Source organism: Haliotis cracherodii, unplaced genomic scaffold (assembly GCF_022045235.1).
Source record: "Haliotis cracherodii isolate W230 unplaced genomic scaffold, xgHalCrac1.p SCAF_47, whole genome shotgun sequence".
Taxonomy (NCBI): Eukaryota; Metazoa; Mollusca; class Gastropoda; order Lepetellida; family Haliotidae; genus Haliotis; species Haliotis cracherodii.
Genome location: NW_027266305.1, coordinates 250030 through 273545, shown reverse-complemented (window position 1 = coordinate 273545; position 23516 = coordinate 250030). Strand labels below are relative to the sequence as shown.

The window sequence follows — 23516 nt, the reverse complement described above, 5'->3', positions numbered from 1 at the left end:
TGGAACCCATGGGACACAAAATCACGTGGGAGAGCATACCTTATTGTAATCTTTTTTCCTTGACCGTAATCTAAATTTACCTTGGTAATATTGTTAATCAATTTAATTCCGAAAGATAGCAATGTAACACTGCCTAGGCCCATATGAGCCGAACAGCGAGTGCGGCTATCCACGCTTCACTGCCAAAATGTAACATGAAGCTGTGCAGAGTTGTGTCCCTTAGCTGCCCGAGTTTGAACTCCGGGTTTGTCCTGATTGCGATCACTTGCACCAGGATGACCCGCTGTGATGACTGAAATAGGTGAAGTGAAATTGGGTTTAACATTGCGTCCAAGATTATTGCACTTATATAGCAACGTGCATGCACGTGTGTGTGTGTGTGTGTGTGTGTGTGTGTGTGTGTGTGTGTGTGTGTGTGTGTGTGTGTGTGTGTGTGTGTGTGTGTGTGTGTGTGTGTGTGTGTGTGTGTGTGTGTGTGTGTGTGTGTGTGTGTGTGTGTGTGTGTGTGTGTGTGTGTGGTTGCTTGTACTAGTCCGGACTGATGCTGATTTATAGCGCTAGCCCACTGAGATACCTTGCCGCAGTTTAACATAAATACCCCACTCAGACACAGTACACTGACTCCGAGCCGACCAGTCCTTGCTTTAGCCCCTTATTGCCGAGCACCAGACAGGGTAACAACAAGTACCATCTTTTAACGTCTTTTGGTATGACGCGGCCGGGGTGTGACTGATATTAGGTTTTGACAAGGACCTGTCAATGCTGAATGTGCCAGTATCGCACCGCTTCAAAAAGTAGGGATACTTGTGTCTCAGCATGTTCCAGCTATATCATGGCAGCCTGGGGAAAAACTGAAGGAGGGTACGATGACCAGCTTTTGGCCATGTTGTGGGTTGTCACTGCTGACTCCAAAGACAACAAACAATAGAAAATGTTTTTGATATTTTTTTCTTCTTTTTTTTTGTCCTTTGTGCAGCTAGTACCAACTACATCATTCTGTCTAATATAAAGTTAAAGGTTTTGTCACACTGAATAAAAGAATAGGAACATTTCCATGATGAAGCAACACTGTATGGAAAAAAGGACTTGAATTGAACTTTATCTTGCAGGAATAATAGCACCAAGCTCTCCCTTTCGCCCAGAAATAATGAAAAACAAATTACTAGAATCATTTACAGATATAAATATATCAAATCACTTGAGCACATAATACAGATTAAATGGAGTACCCGGTACACATTTTTTTTTCAATTTCATTCTTCTGTACTTTAACATCACGTGAAAAATCATGAAACAGAAACCGTCACTTTATAAAATAAATCAGCTGGGAAATACAACACTTTTATATATATATATATATACAGTTTATCATTTATTTTACTTCAGAATGTCATTAAGAAATGTAATAATTTTCACTAAATTATTGCTGGTCAAAAACAAATAAAATTTTCAATGACATTTTCTATACTAAAACCTAAATGGGATCAAAATAATGTACCATTTGATGTAAAATAAATAATTGTGATTATTTTAGAAATATACATGGTTATTTCAAATGAACAAAAACCAATCCAATCTCCCAGATAGCGGTATGTACAAGAGCCTCTCCTTAAGATGAATGTAATGTATGTACATGAAAAGGGTTGTCTTTTTCTATACAAACTAATATTGCCAGAAAGTGACTGAATGAGACATTATTTGGTAGTCTAACATAAATCAAACTTTGAATAAAGGCACTGTCACCACACACAAAGTGCTAGTTCTAAATCATATTGTATGCATCACAAACTTCACAATTTCATGCTAATGGGCACTTAACAGTAACAGAACACAAATGGTATCATTTCTATTCCATTATTTAGGAAGAGATCCTACCAAATTTACTTCTAGGAACAGTTTATACAAAAATGAGCCATAAACAAAATAAATCTTATTCCATGGCATGGAATATTTTTGACTTGACAGAAATATGAAACATATTCATCACTTGTGACAATTCGACAGTAGCTTCTGTGACAAAGAGCTCAATAATGCCATTTTATTAACCTGATGTTTGTTATAAGAGATCGCAAGGAACAGTGTTACAATTTCAATAAACTCAACAAACTTAACAACAGCTGACTCGGATTGCAATAGTTTCATCAATCTTTGGTAAATCAGCCAGACCAAGGTAGAAAACAAGGTGTGGGCACACCTTTGTTGTCATCTCGTTAACAATCCTTAGAGCACAAGTAAAGCTCTGATCCAATGGGCTTTCGTCATTTGGGTCATGTCACAATTGTACCCCAATAATGTACTCCGACTTTACATGTCAATGCTGCTCAAGCTGCACGTGCTTCGAGACGCCTCGGCTGAATGCTGCTCAAGCTGCACGTGCTTCGAGACGCCTCGGCTGAATGCTGCTCAAGCTGCACGTGCTTCAAGACGCCTCGGCTGAGTGCTGCTCAAGCTGCACGTGCTTCAAGACGCCTCGGATGAGTGCTGCTCAAGCTGCACGTGCTTCGAGACGCCTTGGCTGAATGCTGCTCAAGCTGCTCGTGCTTCGAGACGCCTCGGCTGAATGCTGCTCGTGCTTCGAGACGCCTCAGCTGTGGGTTCAAGGTCCAGGAGTGGAAGTGGAAAGAGACATTTGAACAGCCATCTTATCCATGGAACTCGAGTATTTGGCTCTGCTCTAAGAAAGAGGACTTGTCATAGTACTTTATTGGGACGAAAAGAAAGTGCTGGGAGAAACAAAGGGTTTGGGCTGCACCTTTCCCTTCGTTCTCACAACGGTAGCTTATATCCCACTAAAGTACTATCACATGTCCTCATCTATTACATAACTGACTGTTCATTCGGAAAGTTTGATCTCCCAAAAACATAAGATCATTTCCTAGCAGTCTGGGAGCTTGCATAAACTGCTAACGAGACAACCGGAATATGTATGACCCAACTTTCATATTCCAAAAACAAAATCCTAAACTTACACAGGGCATTCATCTTTCACATAGTTAACAAGCCACAACTCATTCTAACATTCTCTTGAACACAAGACTTAACAATTTAACAAACTAATGATTACTACCAAAAAACAATAAAATATTCTACAGAGTGGTTTTGACAATTCCTCCTGGGGTAATGTTAGTGTTGGGAAGTCTATTCAAGTGGGTGCTGTTCCATACATCCCCGCCCAGCCACCATCAACTTTGAGACAGAATATTAAAGCTCTGACATTTCATCAAAAAATGAAATACTTATTACTATTTTCAACCTATCACTTTCAGAGAATAAACAATTTCAGAAACCATGACCGGGACTCATTCAACTCTACAGTTCTACAAATATCTCATTTAAACTTCAAAGTCCGATAATTAAAACTCGCAGAGCTCGGGTGGTTCAGAGTTTGGAAGGGCTGGTTCGCTCATTAGTGAGATCAACAACATTAGCCAGTAGCGACTCTGCCAGGAGATTATTGAGGTGCTCCTACTTGTGTTCAGCAGATAGGGGTCCCTGACATCACATCATGACGACATTAACAGAGTGGCCCACAGGACAGCGAGAGAACCTAGTCAAGTAATTGCATACAGACGTGCATAGTGAGAGAAACAGCCCAACAGAAGACATGGAGGACAACGGCGATCACAGCTGTGTAGACAGGAAAACCTTGGTACAGCACAACGCTTTGACTGAGATGCTGGGCTGACACAAACTAGTGAGCTGCTCTAGCAAGTCTTCAGGTTAGCGTCTCCAAATCCTAACAACTCCAATTTGGCACAGTGTTCAGTTATGGTCTGTGTACATAAAACTACTTTCAGCAGGGGGGAATCTGTATCAAGAGCAAAAATAAGAGGCCAGTTATGCAGGTGGCATGCATGTGATAACCCAACTAATTAACGGAACATTTTAACACGATAATTTCCAAAGATCAACAATGCTCTTGATAACCCAAGAGGCTGACAGAACATGCTCTTGATAACCCAAGTTGTTGACAGTACATGCTCTTGATAACCCAAGAGGCTGACAGAACATGCTCTTGATAACCCAAGCTGTTGACAGAACATGCTCTTGATAACCCAAGAGGCTGACAGAACATGCTCTTGATAACCCAAGAGGCTGACAGAACATGCTCTTGATAACCCAAGAGGCTGACAGAACATGCTCTTGATAACCCAAGCTGTTGACAGAACATGCTCTTGATAACCCAAGAGGCTGACAGAACATGCTCTTGATAACCCATGACTTGACTATGAAAAACTGTATGAACTGTACACCATCACCAGGTTACGGAAGATGAAGATAAGATAAATATGGTAATACAGACAATGCCAGACTCACTGGTATATAAGGTTATCAGACATTCACACAGATGCTGGGTTCTGTACAGTACTACAGCTATATGTATAAGGTCACACAGATCAATATGGTGCAATATAGGTTTCAAATATGAAACAGTTTATGTACAACAAGAGAGAAAGCACTAATAAATCAGACAGGGTCACCAATACTCAAACACTATAAAAGAAGCAACACTATCAGCAAACAAAGAACAGGATTACTTTTGATGGTTTTTCCAGATTTCAGTCAGCAGTTGTCAGTCCTTTGAGAGTTTCTCTACAGAAGTGTGCAGTATGTTGCCATCAGTACACTCTACACGGAGCTGTAATCCCATGTGACGAACGTGTAGACACTGTGCCTCTGTGGTGTCGGAGTAAGTTCTTGCATAAGTTCTTGTCTTCAAACAAGCAACACTTGGTATCATGACAGGCACAAATAATGATTTTCAAACTAACATTCATTAAGTTGAGTTGACTATTACAACTTTGTGTTCTATTTAAAATGACCATGTTCACGAAAGTGTATCACATAAATGCGAGGCCATTTCAAGTCCTGATTGTGTCGTGGTCCCGGGACTCTACCTCAGTCAAATCTCATGAAAAAAATATTGACATGTTAAATACCCTAAATACAATGACAAACACAAACTGACATGACGAAATAATCACTTTCGAGTTGAGTGTGTATTTCTTGTGATCTACTGGTGTGTGGGTCAAGCCAAATCTAGGTTCTCAACAGAACAGCACTGTAAACAAACAGTTCGGAGTAAAAAAGGTGTTAAGGTAGAAAGTTAACTTCCATACATGTAAGACGTGGTATTCCTTAGATACTGATGGACAGAAACATGAAGGGGTAAGTGAGTTGAGTTTAACACTCCTCTTAGCAGTATTCCCATTAAATCACAGTGCGTCAGCTTAATGTGGGAGCAAAGTCCGAACTGATGCAGGTTTCAGACGTTTACCACTTTGGTGAAACCAACAAGCACGAGCATGGAGTTTAGAAAACTAGAAACATAAAGAACTGGGATCCGAACCCACAATCAAAAGTTTCTGGAGTGGCCAAGGCTTGCAACTCTCCCACGGATTGCGGTGGCTTAGATGAGTGGGCCACCAATGCCCCCATAACATGGAGCCTCAAGGGAGGTAGTCTAGACGTGACGTCTTTCATTCAACACTTATCATGACACATCAGATAATGACCACATTGTGTCACAAATTATCTGCAATGATAGATTCTCCATTACTTCTGTCCATCAGTCTACATCCCAACCATCCCACAGCCATTGAAAAAATCAGAATGTGAAATTGACCTACAACATGAAATATGTAACTGGTAGAGGTCACTTAACTAGATCCTAACTTGTTTCACAGACATTCACAACACATAGCAACACAGACTGGTTGAACGAATGAATGATAGCAACGGCGTTATGGAAACAGAGGCAGACTTTCCCTGAAAATAAAACACTGAAAACATGAAGAAAGCAATGCACCACCACTTCAGCTGAGACACACGTACAGTCACTCAAATATCCACATCACCTTCAGTTCAGCATAAAGGATCACTTTGTCCATAAATAATACAACTTGAATCATTTCACTAGAGTTCGGAAACAACTTTGAAAAGATATTGCAACTTGTCCATGTCTTTATGGAATTTTGTCTCTCTTTCCCTAAACACTGAAAATAAAACTTTGTTGATACCTTGAAAAAAGGATTACTTCATGTTTATCCTTGATGAATTACATCTTCGGAAATATTTTACTGAGAATATACAAAACAAAACTAGATTCCTTACCATCTACATGAAACACAGAGGCCTTGTTGGCTATGAAAAATGATTGGTCAAGCATAGCTGCAGTCAAAGAAAATATTTGTTTGATAAGATTAAGTATTCCTTTGTACCATTTTCACATGAAAATCAAAGCACTTCACTAGGGTGATAAATGTATATATGTTCAACTAAATGAAATGAAAATGAAAATAATCCTATATCTACTCTAAAACAAGAGTACATCAGCGTGCTAAAATAAATTCTTGGCCGTCAATGTAGTAACTGTTACAAACATCAAAATCATAAATCAAAAGTGGAATTGAAAATGCAACATTTTTTTCCGTTGAATATACCTCGTGATTATCTCCCTTCACTTGACAATACAGAGGACTATTATAAATATTCACAAGTGGCAGACGACGGAAGACACCATGCTGTCCACCATCAATATTTTACATATTGAAACTCAGCACAGAAACCATATCACAGCAGTATAAGCAACTTACACTGCACAACTATAATTATGGCTACATTCAAATCCACAAGTATTCAAGAGTTATCTCCCTTCCATAATAATTTCAACGGGCCACCACCCCCCCCAGATAACATTGATGTTCATCAAATATTAAAAGGAACCAAGAAACTTGGCAAAATGTAATGTATACAAGAGGACACCCTGTGCCTTTAAATGAACTGAACCAGCCTAAAACCATTTCTGCAAATATTAGACGTCTACTTGATTTAGAACTCTTGTACTGAAGTTAAAATCAGATTTCATATTGTTACAAATAATTTCATATAGCAATAAACAAATTTATGGAAACTTTAAAACCATTTAGTTTTAGACCTGACAACCACTTTTTTTCATGATATCAATATCTTGTCAATACTGGTAAATATGAAAATGAAAGTTGCCATTAAATTGTCTCTTGCACATAAACTGATATTTAAAGTTACATTTGGTACAGAGAATGCATTCCAGCTTGCCCAGTGCAGATGTTGGTTGAATGATGTCACACAGCATCCTCTTCTATATACATGCCCCCCTCATCCCATCAGTCTCTGTACAGTGCTTCATTTGGAGGCGGCGACGGCAGCGGCAGCAGCTCCTTCTGATCCGGATGCAGGCTTGTCAGTTTTCTCTGTTGTGGATTTTGATTGGCTGGCTTGACCCGACTTCTGAGCAACTGTTTTCGATTGGCTGTCTTGGGATGTCTGCTTTGAAGGTGTTGGTCCACTGGACTGATCCTCAAACTAACAAAGGATAGATTTTATGGTGGAGCTATGGTATTAAGTTGCAAATCTTCAATCTGTTGTTTTGTGACAAATCGAGTAAATTTGAACTTGTTTCCTTGCACTGTAGACCATGTGAATAAGTGTTTTGCGCCATAGTCAGCAAACATTAAGCTTTGTCATGGCGGCCTGTAAATTATCCGGTCTAGACCACCAAACGAAGTGTTTGATAGCATCAAGGGGCCATGTCAGGGTGTGACACACCTAGCAGATCTGGTCCTGATTTTTGTCAACAGTAAAGCATAGGTTTGTTGTTTTTTAATGCCACACGCAGCAATATTCCAGCTCTCCGTGTTCTGTTAATAATCAAGTCTTGACCAGACAATCCAGTGATTGATATAATGTTGGTTGGATGGTTTGCTGTTTAACGCCGCACTCAGCAATATTCCAGCTATATGATGGCGGTCTGTAAATAATTGATTATCTGATTATTCTGATATCAAGAACATCGATCCACACAATTGGGATCGATGACATGCATCAAGCAAGTCAGCGAGCCTAGATTGATATAATGAGCAATGACACACGCATCAGGGTACGAGGACACATCATCAACTAAGTCATTGAATCTGACCACAAGATCAATCAAGCTGCATCCTATGACCAGCCTAGGTTGAAGGGAACTGTTCTGAGCAGGAATCCTAACAACTGTCAGGACGAGCGAGCAAGCGAGTGAGTGAGAGAGTTAAAGCTTTACGTCACATCAGCAATATTTCAGCCATATCGTGACGAGAACATTTGTAAGTGAGAGAGAGAGAGAGTGGAGTGGAGTGGGGTTGGGTTTATCAGTTATATGAAAGCATGACATGATGTGGGAGGAAAGCTTGAAGTGATGCAGGTCTGAGACGTTTACCACTTCGTTGAAACTATTGACAAACCTAGAAACAGTCAGGGTGAATCCGAACTCGAACCCACGACCCAAGGAACGCAACTCTGCACAGCGAATTGTGACAACTGGACAACCCAGGTGGGACAATACCGAACAATAGAATCATAACATCATGCAGTTACAAAAGTCAGTCAGTGAAATTAATGCATCACCAAATTAATTCGTGTATCTCCTGGACTAAAATATGTCCTGAAATTAATGCCAGTAGTCCTGCCTCTATACTATAGAAACTTATCAGCAAACGTAGGTTAGCATTGTTTTGCCTGTAATTCTATGATAATGTGACCAAGATACCGAGGACAATTGAAGCTGGAATATGCAGTTTGTGACTGTTGTAACTGCTTGATCAACTTGTGACAACAAAATGACCAGCACTGTAATCTACCCCTGTGCAGTGAACCCGACACGACAATATACTCACATATGTCAAAAAAGAAGAAGAGAGAATCCCTTTTTGCATTAATTTCATGCAAGCACTTATTTCAAGAATTACAGTAGGTCTGCAATAAAATTTATACTCACATCAACTCGGAAGTCCTCTAGTCGCTTGAATTTGGCAAGCTTCTCTTTCAGCATCGGGTGAACTTCCACTGACCTCCGAGAATACTTAAGAAATGCCCAGAACTTCTCCAGTCCGTACAGCTGACCTGAAAGACGGCAAACCAACATTCAATTGATGTCTTCCTAAAATAATAATTATTGGCACCTTCTTAAAACCTACTCAAACGTAGCACCAAGGCACTGTTCTTCACCAGCTACAAAGTGAGCTGAATGGCTTATGAAGTAAATCATCAGCAAGCACGTTTAATGAAATTTTGAGTTTTTGTTTGTTTGTTTGTTGTTTTGCCTCGCTCAGCAATATTTCAGCTACACGACAGCGGTCTGTAAATAATCAAGTCTGAACTGGACAATCCATCGATCTAGGCAATTGGTATACGATTACATGCATCAACCAAATCAGCGAGCCAGACCACCCAATCCTGTTAATCGCCTCTTACGATAAGCATAGTCATCTGTTACAGCAAGCATGGGCTGCTGAAGACTTATTCTACCCTGGACCATCACAGGTCAAAGTTTTGAATGTGAGTGTTTCCGTTAAATCCTTGCCCAGAAAAGGCCCCAGGAGAAGTAAATGTAGATGTTCTCACCACTTTCGCAGTCTCTGGTTGTATCTTCCATGAAGTCCTTGAACACATCCAACCGGAAGCGGCGTTCCAGTCCGTAGCTGTAGTAGCGGAACAGACACTCCAAGCCATACCTGAAGAAGGAACACAGATAATGAGCTAGAGTGAGTGAGTTAATATTTAACCTCACATCGGCAATATTTCATCAATATCGTGACGAGAAGTTCTAAGTTAAGAATACATATATTTAGATTAAATTGATGCACTGTAAAATAACTAGAAAATCACGGATTAATAGAAAAAATTAGCATACAACCATAAAAATATATTACTCATGTAATGTAACAATACATAATGAAAAAAAGGGCTATAGACTGCCAGCAGCTGAAGGTATATCACCATGCCAGGGTCCATGGGGACTTACAGTACCTGTACGACCTGCATGGACCCCAGGCAGTTTTACATCATCCCTTCAGGGAGTTGCGCTAGAACTCGGACATGTGGCACTGTTGAGTCACTAGTGTTATGAGAACCCTCATATATATATGAAGAAAATAATATCAAATATACTTAGTTTTCATGAAATTTTTATTAATAATTTTATTTATATCATGTAACTTGTGTAGAGACTGCCAGTGACTGACATTGACCACGTACACACCTTTCCATTGTCTGTATGTAAGCTCACAGCCAAGTAAAGGCTGATGTTATGTAATTGTAGCTTGGCTATTTCTCTTCAAGCTCGATCAAGACAAAGTGGTCAGTTCCCAGGTCAGGATTTGTTGTGTGTGAAGTGATTTGCAATGTGTGCAATGTCGGCGATATGTGAACTTTGTAAAACAATGGAGTACAATGGATCATGTGCAAAATTCAGTGGATTTGTTGGGGTGAGTGAATATTTCAGCATGAAGTAAGACTTTATAATTGTGATCTCAGATCCTTGCTCTTGATTTTTGTGCATAATGTGATGTTTGATTAGACTGCGAGAATTAAATTGCATTTGTGTGATCTCTCCTTATGTATGGAGACTGCATAATAGATCCACTCGTAACAGTTGGTTCTTAACATCTTAACTTGATTGGATGTCTCAAATCAGTTGGTTGGCACAGTGATATTCTGATACTTCATCAAATGTTATTCTTTTTCTACATGCTCATCCCAGGATTTTGCGGGAATACCATGGCGTGGAACATCATCAACCTCTTCTAGGAGACGTTAATACAGAACAAAAATAATTCTATCTAGTTTAAACGTTTTGAAGTGATGTTGTCTGAAGTCTTGCAACCACTCTGCCTGTATTGTTACCTGTATCCATCCTTGGAATCCTCAACAGCGAGGTTGCGAAACTCCTGGTACATTTTTTTGTTGTAATGCTGACGCAAGAAGAAGGACCAAAACCTGAACAGTGTGTTCATCTCCTGAGACTGCCCAATGCCAAGCCTCTTCCGTTCTGAGGACAACAACAAAATACACGAATCAGGTCCAGTTCATTTTCCTTAGTTCAAATAATGTAATGTAGAAGAGGGTTCCTGGCTTCAAAGGTCGTTGTTTATGGCCACTCCACATTAATCCAGATTATGACGGGATACTGAAAACAATTGAGTCTGGACCAGACAAACCAGTGATTGATATGAGGAATGTCCCACTCAATCAGGGTGGGGTGACACACAACCAGACCACCCAGTCCATCTAATCGCCTTGCATGACAAGCAGTAGTGGTGGGGATCATTTCTAACCCTGAATCCCCATGATGGTAAACATACGTCCTCATTTCACAACAAAGTGTTTCATTTCAGCATCGTCCACGCAAAGGGGATACGATGACATGCATCAACCAAGTCAGTGAGCCTGACCACCCGATCCCGCCTCTTATGACAACCATGGGTGGCTGACAACCTATTATACAGAGGCGTTCTCAGATCTTCATGCAGGGATGTTTCACGAAATATGAACTCATCGAGGGTCATAATCAAAATGCATGTGATAAACTTACAATCAGTGGATCCTGGAACATCGATCCAGGCAACGCTGCACAGCTAATAATGCTACCATAGATAAAGACACCTGATTCCCCTCCTCTATAATGTTTATACAAAGACCAATGAATCAACAGCATTAATATTATAACGTCAGTTACCAAGTTCCCAAACCTTGCTCACCTTTGAGACATTTGGCGTGGTACTTGTGGTAGACTGTCCAGACGAAGCCGTTCTCCTTCAGCAGCTGGTGCGACGGATGCTCGAACTGAGGGAATGTGAGGGGAGTGCTGCCGTAGCTGACAGACAACTGGCTGTCCGACGGGCTGCAACAATCACATTACACTCACACACACTGAACTTTCTCAACAATCCTCAGAAGTGTCTTACAGTGATCAACTTACATAAGTGTCTTACAGCGATCAATCCACATAAGTGTCTTACAGTGAACAACCCACATAAGTGTCTTACAGCGAACAACCCACATAAGTGTCTTACAGTGATCAATCCACATAAGTGTCTTACAGTGATCAATCCACATAAGTGTCTTACAATGATCAATCCACATAAGTGTCTTACAGTGATCAATCCACATAAGTGTCTTACAGCGATCAATCCACATAAGTGTCTTACAGCGAACAACCCACATAAGTGTCTTACAGCGAACAACCCACATAAGTGTCTTACAGCGAACAACCCACATAAGTGTCTTACAGTAACCCACATAAGGTTTCTTACCACAATCATGGTCGCCATCTTAAGTCTTGCATCTCCATGTACAGTAATACACCAGGGACTGACCCAGCCACAACTATAGCCCCATCTTAAGTCTTGCATCTCCATGTACAGTAATACACACCAGGGACTGACCCATACACAACTATAGCCCCATCTTAAGTCTTGCATCTCCATGTACAGTGATACACCAGGGACTGACCCAGACAACTATAGCCCCATCTTAAGTCTTGCATCTCCATGTACAGTGATACACCAGGGACTGACCCATACACAACTATAGCCCCATCTTAAGTCTTGCATCTCCATGTACAGTGATACACACCAGGGACCGACACAGCCACAACTATAGCCCCATCTTAAGTCTTGCATCTCCATGTACAGTAATACACACCAGGGACTGACCCATACACAACTATAGCCCCATCTTAAGTCTTGCATCTCCATGTACAGTGATACACACCAGGGACCGACACAGCCACAACTATAGCCCCATCTTAAGTCTTGCATCTCCATGTACAGTAATACACCAGGGACCGACCCAGCCACAACTATAGCCCCATCTTAAGTCTTGCATCTCCATGTACAGTGATACACCAGGGGCCGACCCAGCCACAACTATAGCCCCATCTTAAGTCTTGCATCTCCATGTACAGTAATACACCAGGGACTGACACAGCCACAACTATAGCCCCATCTTAAGTCTTGCATCTCCATGTACAGTGATACACCAGGGACTGACCCAGCCACAACTATAGCCCCATCTTAAGTCTTGCATCTCCATGTACAGTGATACACACCAGGGACTGACCCAGCCACAACTATAGCCCCATCTTAAGTCTTGCATCTCCATGTACAGTGATACACCAGGGACTGACCCATACACAACTATAGCCCCATCTTAAGTCTTGCATCTCCATGTACAGTGATACACACCAGGGACTGACCCAGCCACAACTATAGCCCCATCTTAAGTCTTGCATCTCCATGTACAGTAATACACCAGGGACTGACACAGCCACAACTATAGCCCCATCTTAAGTCTTGCATCTCCATGTACAGTAATACACACCAGGGACTGACCCATACACAACTATAGCCCCATCTTAAGTCTTGCATCTCCATGTACAGTGATACACACCAGGGACCGACACAGCCACAACTATAGCCCCATCTTAAGTCTTGCATCTCCATGTACAGTGATACACCAGGGACTGACCCATACACAACTATAGCCCCATCTTAAGTCTTGCATCTCCATGTACAGTGATACACACCAGGGACCGACCCAGCCACAACTATAGCCCCATCTTAAGTCTTGCATCTCCATGTACAGTAATACACCAGGGACCGACCCAGCCACAACTATAGCCCCATCTTAAGTCTTGCATCTCCATGTACAGTGATACACCAGGGACTGACCCAGCCACAACTATAGCCCCATCTTAAGTCTTGCATCTCCATGTACATTGATACACACCAGGGACCGACACAGCCACAACTATAGCCCCATCTTAAGTCTTGCATCTCCATGTACAGTGATACACACCAGGGACTGACCCAGCCACAACTATAGCCCCATCTTAAGTCTTGCATCTCCATGTACAGTGATACACACCAGGGACTGACCCAGCCACAACTATAGCCCCATCTTAAGTCTTGCATCTCCATGTACAGTGATACACCAGGGACCGACCCAGCCACAACTATAGCCCCATCTTAAGTCTTGCATCTCCATGTACAGTGATACACCAGGGACTGACCCATACACAACTATAGCCCCATCTTAAGTCTTGCATCTCCATGTACAGTGATACACACCAGGGACCGACACAGCCACAACTATAGCCCCATCTTAAGTCTTGCATCTCCATGTACAGTGATACACACCAGGGACTGACCCAGCCACAACTATAGCCCCATCTTAAGTCTTGCATCTCCATGTACAGTGATACACACCAGGGACCGACACAGCCACAACTATAGCCCCATCTTAAGTCTTGCATCTCCATGTACAGTGATACACACCAGGGACTGCCACAGCCACAACTATAGCCCCATCTTAAGTCTTGCATCTCCATGTACAGTGATACACCAGGGACTGACCCATACACAACTATAGCCCCATCTTAAGTCTTGCATCTCCATGTACAGTAATACACACCAGGGACTGACCCAGCCACAACTATAGCCCCATCTTAAGTCTTGCATCTCCATGTACAGTGATACACACCAGGGACTGACCCATACACAACTATAGCCCCATCTTAAGTCTTGCATCTCCATGTACAGTAATACACCAGGGACTGACACAGCCACAACTATAGCCCCATCTTAAGTCTTGCATCTCCATGTACAGTAATACACCAGGGACTGACACAGCCACAACTATAGCGCCATCTTAAGTCTTGCATCTCCATGTACAGTAATACACCAGGGACTGACCCAGCCACAACTATAGCCCCATCTTAAGTCTTGCATCTCCATGTACATTGATACACACCAGGGACTGACCCAGCCACAACTATAGCCCCATCTTAAGTCTTGCATCTCCATGTACAGTGATACACACCAGGGACTGACCCAGCCACAACTATAGCCCCATCTTAAGTCTTGCATCTCCATGTACAGTGATACACCAGGGACCGACCCAGCCACAACTATAGCCCCATCTTAAGTCTTGCATCTCCAGTGATACACCAGGGACTGACCCATACACAACTATAGCCCCATCTTAAGTCTTGCATCTCCATGTACAGTGATACACACCAGGGACTGCCACAGCCACAACTATAGCCCCATCTTAAGTCTTGCATCTCCATGTACAGTGATACACCAGGGACTGACCCATACACAACTATAGCCCCATCTTAAGTCTTGCATCTCCATGTACAGTGATACACCAGGGACTGACCCAGCCACAACTATAGCCCCATTTTAAGTCTTGCATCTCCATGTACAGTGATACACCAGGGACTGCCACAGCCACAACTATAGCCCCATCTTAAGTCTTGCATCTCCATGTACAGTGATACACCAGGGACTGACCCAGCCACAACTATAGCCCCATCTTAAGTCTTGCATCTCCATGTACAGTGATACACACCAGGGACTGACCCAGCCACAACTATAGCCCCATCTTAAGTCTTGCATCTCCATGTACAGTGATACACACCAGGGACCGACCCAGCCACAACTATAGCCCCATCTTAAGTCTTGCATCTCCATGTACAGTAATACACCAGGGACCGACCCAGCCACAACTATAGCCCCATCTTAAGTCTTGCATCTCCATGTACAGTGATACACCAGGGACTGACCCATACACAACTATAGCCCCATCTTAAGTCTTGCATCTCCATGTACAGTGATACACCAGGGACTGACCCAGCCACAACTATAGCCCCATTTTAAGTCTTGCATCTCCATGTACAGTGATACACCAGGGACTGACCCATACACAACTATAGCCCCATCTTAAGTCTTGCATCTCCATGTACAGTGATACACACCAGGGACTGCCACAGCCACAACTATAGCCCCATCTTAAGTCTTGCATCTCCATGTACAGTGATACACCAGGGACTGACCCATACACAACTATAGCCCCATCTTAAGTCTTGCATCTCCATGTACAGTGATACACCAGGGACTGACCCAGCCACAACTATAGCCCCATCTTAAGTCTTGCATCTCCATGTACAGTGATACACCAGGGACCGACCCAGCCACAACTATAGCCCCATCTTAAGTCTTGCATTTCCATGTACAGTGATACACCAGGGACCGACCCAGACAACTATAGCCCCATCTTAAGTCTTGCATCTCCATGTACAGTGATACACCAGGGACCGACCCAGACAACTATAGCGCCATCTTAAGTCTTGCATCTCCATGTACAGTGATACACCAGGGACTGACCCATACACAACTATAGCCCCATCTTAAGTCTTGCATCTCCATGTACAGTGATACACCAGGGACTGACCCAGCCACAACTATAGCCCCATCTTAAGTCTTGCATCTCCATGTACAGTGATACACCAGGGACTGACCCATACACAACTATAGCGCCATCTTAAGTCTTGCATCTCCATGTACAGTGATACACCAGGGACTGACCCATACACAACTATAGCCCCATCTTAAGTCTTGCATCTCCATGTACAGTGATACACCAGGGACTGACCCAGCCACAACTATAGCCCCATCTTAAGTCTTGCATCTCCATGTACAGTGATACACCAGGGACTGACCCAGCCACAACTATAGCCCCATCTTAAGTCTTGCATCTCCATGTACAGTGATACACCAGGGACTGACCCATACACAACTATAGCCCCATCTTAAGTCTTGCATCTCCATGTACAGTGATACACACCAGGGACTGACCCAGCCACAACTATAGCCCCATCTTAAGTCTTGCATCTCCATGTACAGTGATACACACCAGGGACTGACCCAGCCACAACTATAGCCCCATCTTAAGTCTTGCATCTCCATGTACAGTGATACACCAGGGACCGACACAGCCACAACTATAGCCCCATCTTAAGTCTTGCATCTCCATGTACAGTGATACACCAGGGACTGACCCAGCCACAACTATAGCCCCATCTTAAGTCTTGCATCTCCATGTACAGTAATACACCAGGGACTGACCCAGCCACAACTATAGCCCCATCTTAAGTCTGGCATCTCCATGTACAGTGATACACCAGGGACCGACCCAGACAACTATAGCGCCATCTTAAGTCTTGCATCTCCATGTACAGTGATACACCAGGGACCGACACAGCCACAACTATAGCCCCATCTTAAGTCTGGCTTCAGTGACCACGCCTTCAACATACCCTAATGCTGATGTCACTTCCTATACAAAAAATGTGGCAGAAAATGGGTCCAGGGTATTTATCAAAACAGAACGAAGATCTCATACACTGGATACTTTAGGATGGAGGACAGATAATATCCATTCATTCCTAGGTGAGGAGCGCCGGCTTTCGGGACTAACGGGACTTCGCTCTCCTCACCTTCAAGAATCCCCATTAAACTTTGCTGTTTAACGCCGCACTCAGACAATCCAGTGACTGATATCATGAGCATCGATTTGCGCATTTGGGATACGATGACATGCATCAGCCAAGTCAGCAAGCCTTCCACCCGATTCCGTTAGTCGCCTCTTACGACAAGAATAGTTGCCTGTTACGGCAAGTATGGGTTGCTGAAGACCTATTCTACCCCAGATCTTCATGGGTCGCAAGTTTTCGGGACTAACAGGACTTGGCCCTCCTCACCTTCACCTTTCCCTGTCAAACAGTGACTGAGCTTGTTGTGACCACCGTAAAGGACTCACCTCATACTCATGGAAGTGGAGTTGTTTCTGGAGCGTGCCTTGTGCTCCTTTGAGTCCATCACCCACCCCACGTGGCCCTCCACTGGCGGGTTGCTGCTGTGCCTCGTCTTCTTCTTCCTTGGAGTCTGAACCAACATACAGCACAATGACTAGTGACATGCTAAACCATGCCACACAATGACTTCCCGACACCCCAATGGAAAGTCAGTGGATTATATTTATGGCCTAAATTACTAACAATATCGTTTCCATATTCTGCTTGGAATTTGAAATATGTAGCACCATGTTAAATAAGGTGAACCCAACGGTTGAAAATGTTTCACATTAAATCAAGGCTATAGCTGGTTTTCTATTTCTTATGTAATCTCACTCCGTAGTGCAACTGAAGTTCGACCAGATCCCAAACGAAATCTCCTCTCACAACAATATGACAAACTGGGTGTCTGTCTGCCTTCCATAAACACCCAGCATGTTTCACTGGTTCAATGTTTTACCTGTGGGTCTGGTGGTCTTGAAGAATCTTTCACCACAGGGTAGAACCGTGGAGCCTTGCTGGAATCTTTCCGTGCGTGTGGTGTCCGAGGGGCCTGTCTGCCCGGCGTGTCGGGGACATAGGCTGGAAGTGACCGGGCCATATCCTGCTGTACGGTCTGGGGGGACGGCACTTTCTTTGGTTCTGGGAAACAGTAAGTGAATGTTTATATGGTTGTTGGTTTTTGCTTCATGCCACAGTCGGCGATATCACTTCTGTATCACTGCTGTATCACAGCAGCCTGTTCCTCCCTGAATGTGGGCCAAAAAAAAGTCACTGACATTAGGAGCAATGTCATCAAGGTCAAATGACCTGTGCCACATTATCAAGGTCAATGACATGTGCCACGTCATCTAGGTCAATGACACATGATACGTCATCAAAGAAAACCAAGAAACACAGCTAGACCACCAGATCCAACTTAGTCGTCTCTAACAACAAGCAAGAGAACGCTGGGGACCTATTCCAACCAGGGTACAGGGAGGTAGTCAGGATCAGGGCCTTAGTGTTTTGTAAAGTAGTCTGCCATATTGCAGATAGCAATATCCCAACTACATACCATGACATGCACATAATCGTGGACAAGTGGATCAGCATTAGAAAATAGCACAGCCAGCCAGCCAGCCAGCCAGTCCAGACCAGTTTCATTAATGTTAAAGTTATCCTGAGGGAAAGTATTATATTAAACATCTTTGTGGATGTTGCAAGATGATATCACCATTCGGGCTAGCAGACTTTCTTGGTTAATGTCTATCCTGGTGATTGACAGCATGAGCAACAATACACTCTGCTGGGGGAGGATGACTGGGTTTGACAACAAGTACTGGTGCTGGGGACATTGTGTTGTTTTATCACGTGGGGAGAATGAGGTTGTTCCCTCACAGCCTACCTGTAGACATGACGGGCGGAGGGGGTGGGGGAGGGACCTCTTGTAGCGGAAATGTTGACGTTGGTGTCAGGTTGTCAAACTCTTCCTTGCTGATCAGGTTCACCGTCTTGAAGTCTCGCAGATCAATGGCATCAAACTGGGCACAAGAAACAGTACACAGTTAAAACATGATAAACTATCAATGTATTTCTTAAACATGCAAATAACATAAGTTCATTATTTGCTTTGTTATTCCAGCAATACCCTGGAGGGGGGACACCAGAAATGGGCTTCACACATTGGACCCATGTCGGGAATCGAACCGGGGTCTTCAGCGTGGCGAGCGAACAGCCACCAGTCTGGGCCACACAAACACTTGGTTAACAAAATGATCCCAACATCCCAGGTCTTCAGGTACGATGACACGAAATCAACCCAGTCAAAAGATGCAGTTTAATCGCCTCTTACAAGCAAGATGCCCTTAGGACCATTGTAACCCACGTCCCCATGGGGTCCTAAATATTTCAGTCATATTGCTAAGTACGCAAATACTCGTTTCCATCCATAGTTACCAGTGTATTGAGAATCAGTGTGAATCAGGTATTCGCACCCACAGTGTGCAGATCCCATCATACCATCATATGTAAGCATGCTCAGTCAGTTGAGTTTGTTTAACGCCGCACTCAGCGTCACATGACATGGTCTATAAATAACCATGTCTGGACCAGACAATCCAGTGATTGACATGAACATCGATCTACGCAGTTGGGATACGATGACATGCATCAACCAAGTCGGCGAGCCTGACCACCCGATCCTCATTGTCGCCTCTTACAACAAGCATAGTTGCCTGTAAAGGCAAGCATGGGTTGCTGAAGACCTATTCTACCCCAGATCAACCTCCACAGTGAGTTGAGACAGTTGGGATGGGTTGCGTCCCTTCCAAGTTAGATCATCAATATGCTGTATTCGTCTGCATTCATCAATCAATCAACAAAACACCAGTAACTTCTCAGCTGAACAACACCTACCTGATCACTCTCTTCCCACAAATCCTGCTCGTAGTAATACAAGCCGTCATTGATCACCTTAATCAGTTCTGAAGACATCTTGGCACGAGGAATGTGATCCCCCGTCCGATCACCCCCCGGATGTTTCCGGTAGGCTGGGGGAGTCTGAGTTACGATAAGAATTTTGTTGATATCACTATCAGCCAATTCATCATCTGAGTCGTCAGACCTGAAAAGAACAATACTTCCGTAAATTCAAAGAAAATCAAAGTTGTAACTTCACACGCTTCATGTTTGGAAACTCTTCTTACTCATCCCCCAACTTTTTTATTAAAAAAATAGCTCATCTTCCCGAGGCAAGAGCGTCCACTAGCCTTTTTATCCAAGTCTTGTTTCTACCCTTGTCACATCAAGCCAACTTTTCTGTGCTAAATATGATTGGACTATGGCAGACATCGATAGTCCAATCAGAGAATGTTTCACAAAATCAGCATCCACGACTGGTACACCTTCGTATGAAAGTGATCTACCGCTGCCTTTTCATCGAAAAACAATTGCCTGTTTTTGTGTCAGGGATGAAGTACAATACAAACTTCCATGCAATTCTTTGGGAGCGCAAGACTGAAGTACCAACCAGTCAGTGAAGTTGTTCTTCCTGCCCACTTCCAGCTGTTCCATCTCCTCGTCAAACATGAAGTCTAGTTCCTCCTGTTCCGGCGCCTTTGCCTCTGCAAGCCGGGACTGTTCCTCCTGAAACCCGATACAGACAGTGAGTGAGTGAGTGAGTGAGTGAGTGAGTGAGTGAGTGAGTGAGTGAGAGAGCGATGTAAGCTGAGTGACATTTAGCAATGTCTAAACCCTGAGCAAGAAAAATGTGGGCCAGAATGCCAGCAATATCATATCAGTAGGACAAGTGAGACTGTGATTAGGGACTAAATGAAAGAAGTCCTAGATCCTGGTGGCCTGTAAATATGCCCATCTGGGTCTCGTTCCACAACATACGGCCAACACAATTGTAACGCCCATACTTTGACAGTGTTACAAAAGTTGTAACACTACGATCACTTCATGGAACAGGGCCTTGGGCCAAACTAGTGGTTGACAGCATAAACAATGAACCACAAGGTTTACACTTTCAAGCAAGAGTGAGTGAGTGAGTGAGTGAGTGAGTGAGTGAGTGAGTGAGTGAGTGAGTGAGTGAGTGAGTGAGTGAGTGAGTGAGTGAGTGAGTGAGTGAGCTTGTGAGTGAGTGAGTGAGTGAGTATGGTTTTGTGCCGCTTTTAGCAATATTTCAGCAATATCACAGTGGGGGACACCAGAAATGGGCTTCACACATTGTACCCAGGTGGGGAATTGAACACGGGTCTTCAGCGTGACGAGCGAACGCTTTAACCTCTAGGCTACCCGACAGCCCCTTCAAGCAAGAGAGTGATATACATCACAGGCATGGGTGGATCCTACCTTTAGTTTCTGTTTCTCTCTGCGTTCCCTCCGCCGAACTTCTCGCCACTCCCCCTGCAGCTCGGGGGCAGAGGAAGACAGGTGTGAGGCCGACGCTGACTTCAGACTGTCCTTCCAATCCTTCATCAGGTCGTCCAGAGACTCCTCCTCCTCATCATGGGAGCTTGAAGGAGGGTAGGTGACGGTATCTGAAACAGTCATTTTCCATATCAAGATGAATTCTTTACCAATGCATTAAAAGAACATTCCCATATTTGAGTGAAATCACAACCCTTTATCTTCAGTAATGTTTGTTTAACGCCACACTCTGCAATATTCCAGCTACATGATGGCGGTCTGTAAATAATCGAGTCTTGACTGGAAAATCCAGTGATTGACATTGTGACATCGATCCACTCAACTGGAATACAATGACATGCATCAACCAAGTCAGCAAGCCCGACCACCCGATCCCGTCAGGCATAATTGCCTTTTATGGCAAGCATGGGTTGCTGTCTTCAGAAATGAACAAGGTTGGATATCCCCAGGTTAATGACATGCATATTCTAATGAGAGATATGTTCAGACAGACGTATCTATTGAATCTGCTACTAGAAGAATATGTTTCTCCAGATTTCTTTTTTTTTTTTTCAATGTTTGTTTAGCTTTTTTACTCTGAATCAAAAGATAACACAGAGAAACAAGAAAAGACTTGTTTAATTCTCTGCGAGATGTAATCCTACAGGAAGTTGAAACCTGTAGGTCTGTTAGTCGGAGTAGCGACAGAATTTGAAGCAGACAATCAGCTGTAAGAACAGACCAGGTAGTTTGAAGGGTTGCCCGGGGACGAACTCTGGCACATCAGCATGTAGGTTGGAAGTCGTGACTAGAGCTGGCCCTTCAATCGGCCATTTCTCAGGGTCGTTCAAGCCTCGTATCCTGAGTAAGTCTTCCGAAAGTTCCACTGTTTCACTGTCTTTCAATGACTGGGGAAAAGAAAATTCACATAGATAGGTCAAAATTCTGTTAATATTTGGACAAAGCCAAAGTTTTGTTGCACCTACATTTTCATACTAAATGATAACAATGTGAGTGAATGGGACTTCAAACCAGACTTTTTCGTCTTTGTTGTTTAATGCCACACTCCGGCCATATGACAGTGGTCTGTAAATAATTGAGTCTGGACCAGACAATCCAGTGATTGACATCATGAGCATCGATCCATTAAATTTGGATACGATGACATGCATCAACCAACTCAGCGAGTCTGACCACCTGATCCCATTAGTCACCTCTTATGACGAGCATAGTCGCCTTTTACGGCAAGCATGGGTTGCAGTAGACCTTTTCTACCCCGGATATTCACTGGTCTAAAACCATAGTCAGCAATGTTACTGCTTATCATGGCACCCTGCGCTGCGCAATCAGGCCATACTGTCCACTCAATCCTCATTAAGTCAGCTATTGAAACTAACATGGGACCATTGATTTCATCTTCCCAAGGCAGGTGTGTCCACTAGCCTATATCAAAGTCTAGTTTCCTCCCTTGCCATTTCAAGCCTTTTCAGAGCTAAAATATGAGTGGATTATCGCACCCAGAGTTCATAGACAGTTTTACAAAATCAACATCCGTTCTCCAAACATGTGGTCGCTGCTATGGGCACAGCCATCACCCCGTTGAATTTGAGCAGAAATTACTACAAAAATAATTAAGCTAAGACAAAAAATTTCGGAAGTGGTTCAAAGTTTTAATCAACTCGCTCAAGGATTGTTCTTTTTAACTCAAACGACAGAACACATCGCATATCGCAGTGATTGAGATGCAGTTCTATTTTTAGCTGCATTCAAAATAAGAACAGCCATCTGATTGGCGATCGCAAGAGACACATCTTGTGTTCTACACAGGTGTCTTGATCGAGCAAGAAAAGAAGGCTTGAAATGGCAAAGGGTAGAACTGGGTTTTGACAGTGGACAACCAGAAGGTGCAGGGTTTATTCTGCCCAATTGCCACAAGGAGGCTGCTGCTGCTGCTGCTGCTGGAGTGGCTGTGTACCTGGATGATGAGGTTGACGTCCTGTGTGAGGTTCTGCACCCTGTGGAAGCTGGCAATCAGGCTGATGGGGATCCAGCCGCCCTTGTCCATCCGGCGCCGCAGGAAGAAGTCCCGCTGCAGGTTTTCCTCACTAAAGTAGTACTCACTGCA

At 43.4% G+C, this 23516-nt stretch overlaps 1 protein-coding gene across 1 annotated transcript in view; it reads right to left on the bottom strand.

Moving 5' to 3' along the window:
- Positions 1–959: 959 nt before the first annotated feature.
- The window catches only part of LOC139441879 (la-related protein 1B-like), a 55813-nt gene continuing 33256 nt past the window's right edge, over positions 960–23516 (bottom strand). The window contains exons 8-20 of the mRNA XM_071222626.1: positions 23367–23511; positions 22134–22299; positions 21335–21522; positions 20508–20623; positions 19895–20102; positions 18885–19020; positions 17958–18139; positions 17464–17588; positions 11556–11698; positions 10702–10846; positions 9421–9530; positions 8795–8919; positions 960–7344 (exon numbers count right to left, since the gene is read on the bottom strand). Coding sequence (XP_071078727.1) covers positions 7165–7344; positions 8795–8919; positions 9421–9530; positions 10702–10846; positions 11556–11698; positions 17464–17588; positions 17958–18139; positions 18885–19020; positions 19895–20102; positions 20508–20623; positions 21335–21522; positions 22134–22299; positions 23367–23511 — 1969 coding nt within the window. The 3' untranslated portion in view covers positions 960–7164. The remainder of the gene's footprint in view (positions 7345–8794; positions 8920–9420; positions 9531–10701; positions 10847–11555; positions 11699–17463; positions 17589–17957; positions 18140–18884; positions 19021–19894; positions 20103–20507; positions 20624–21334; positions 21523–22133; positions 22300–23366; positions 23512–23516) is intronic.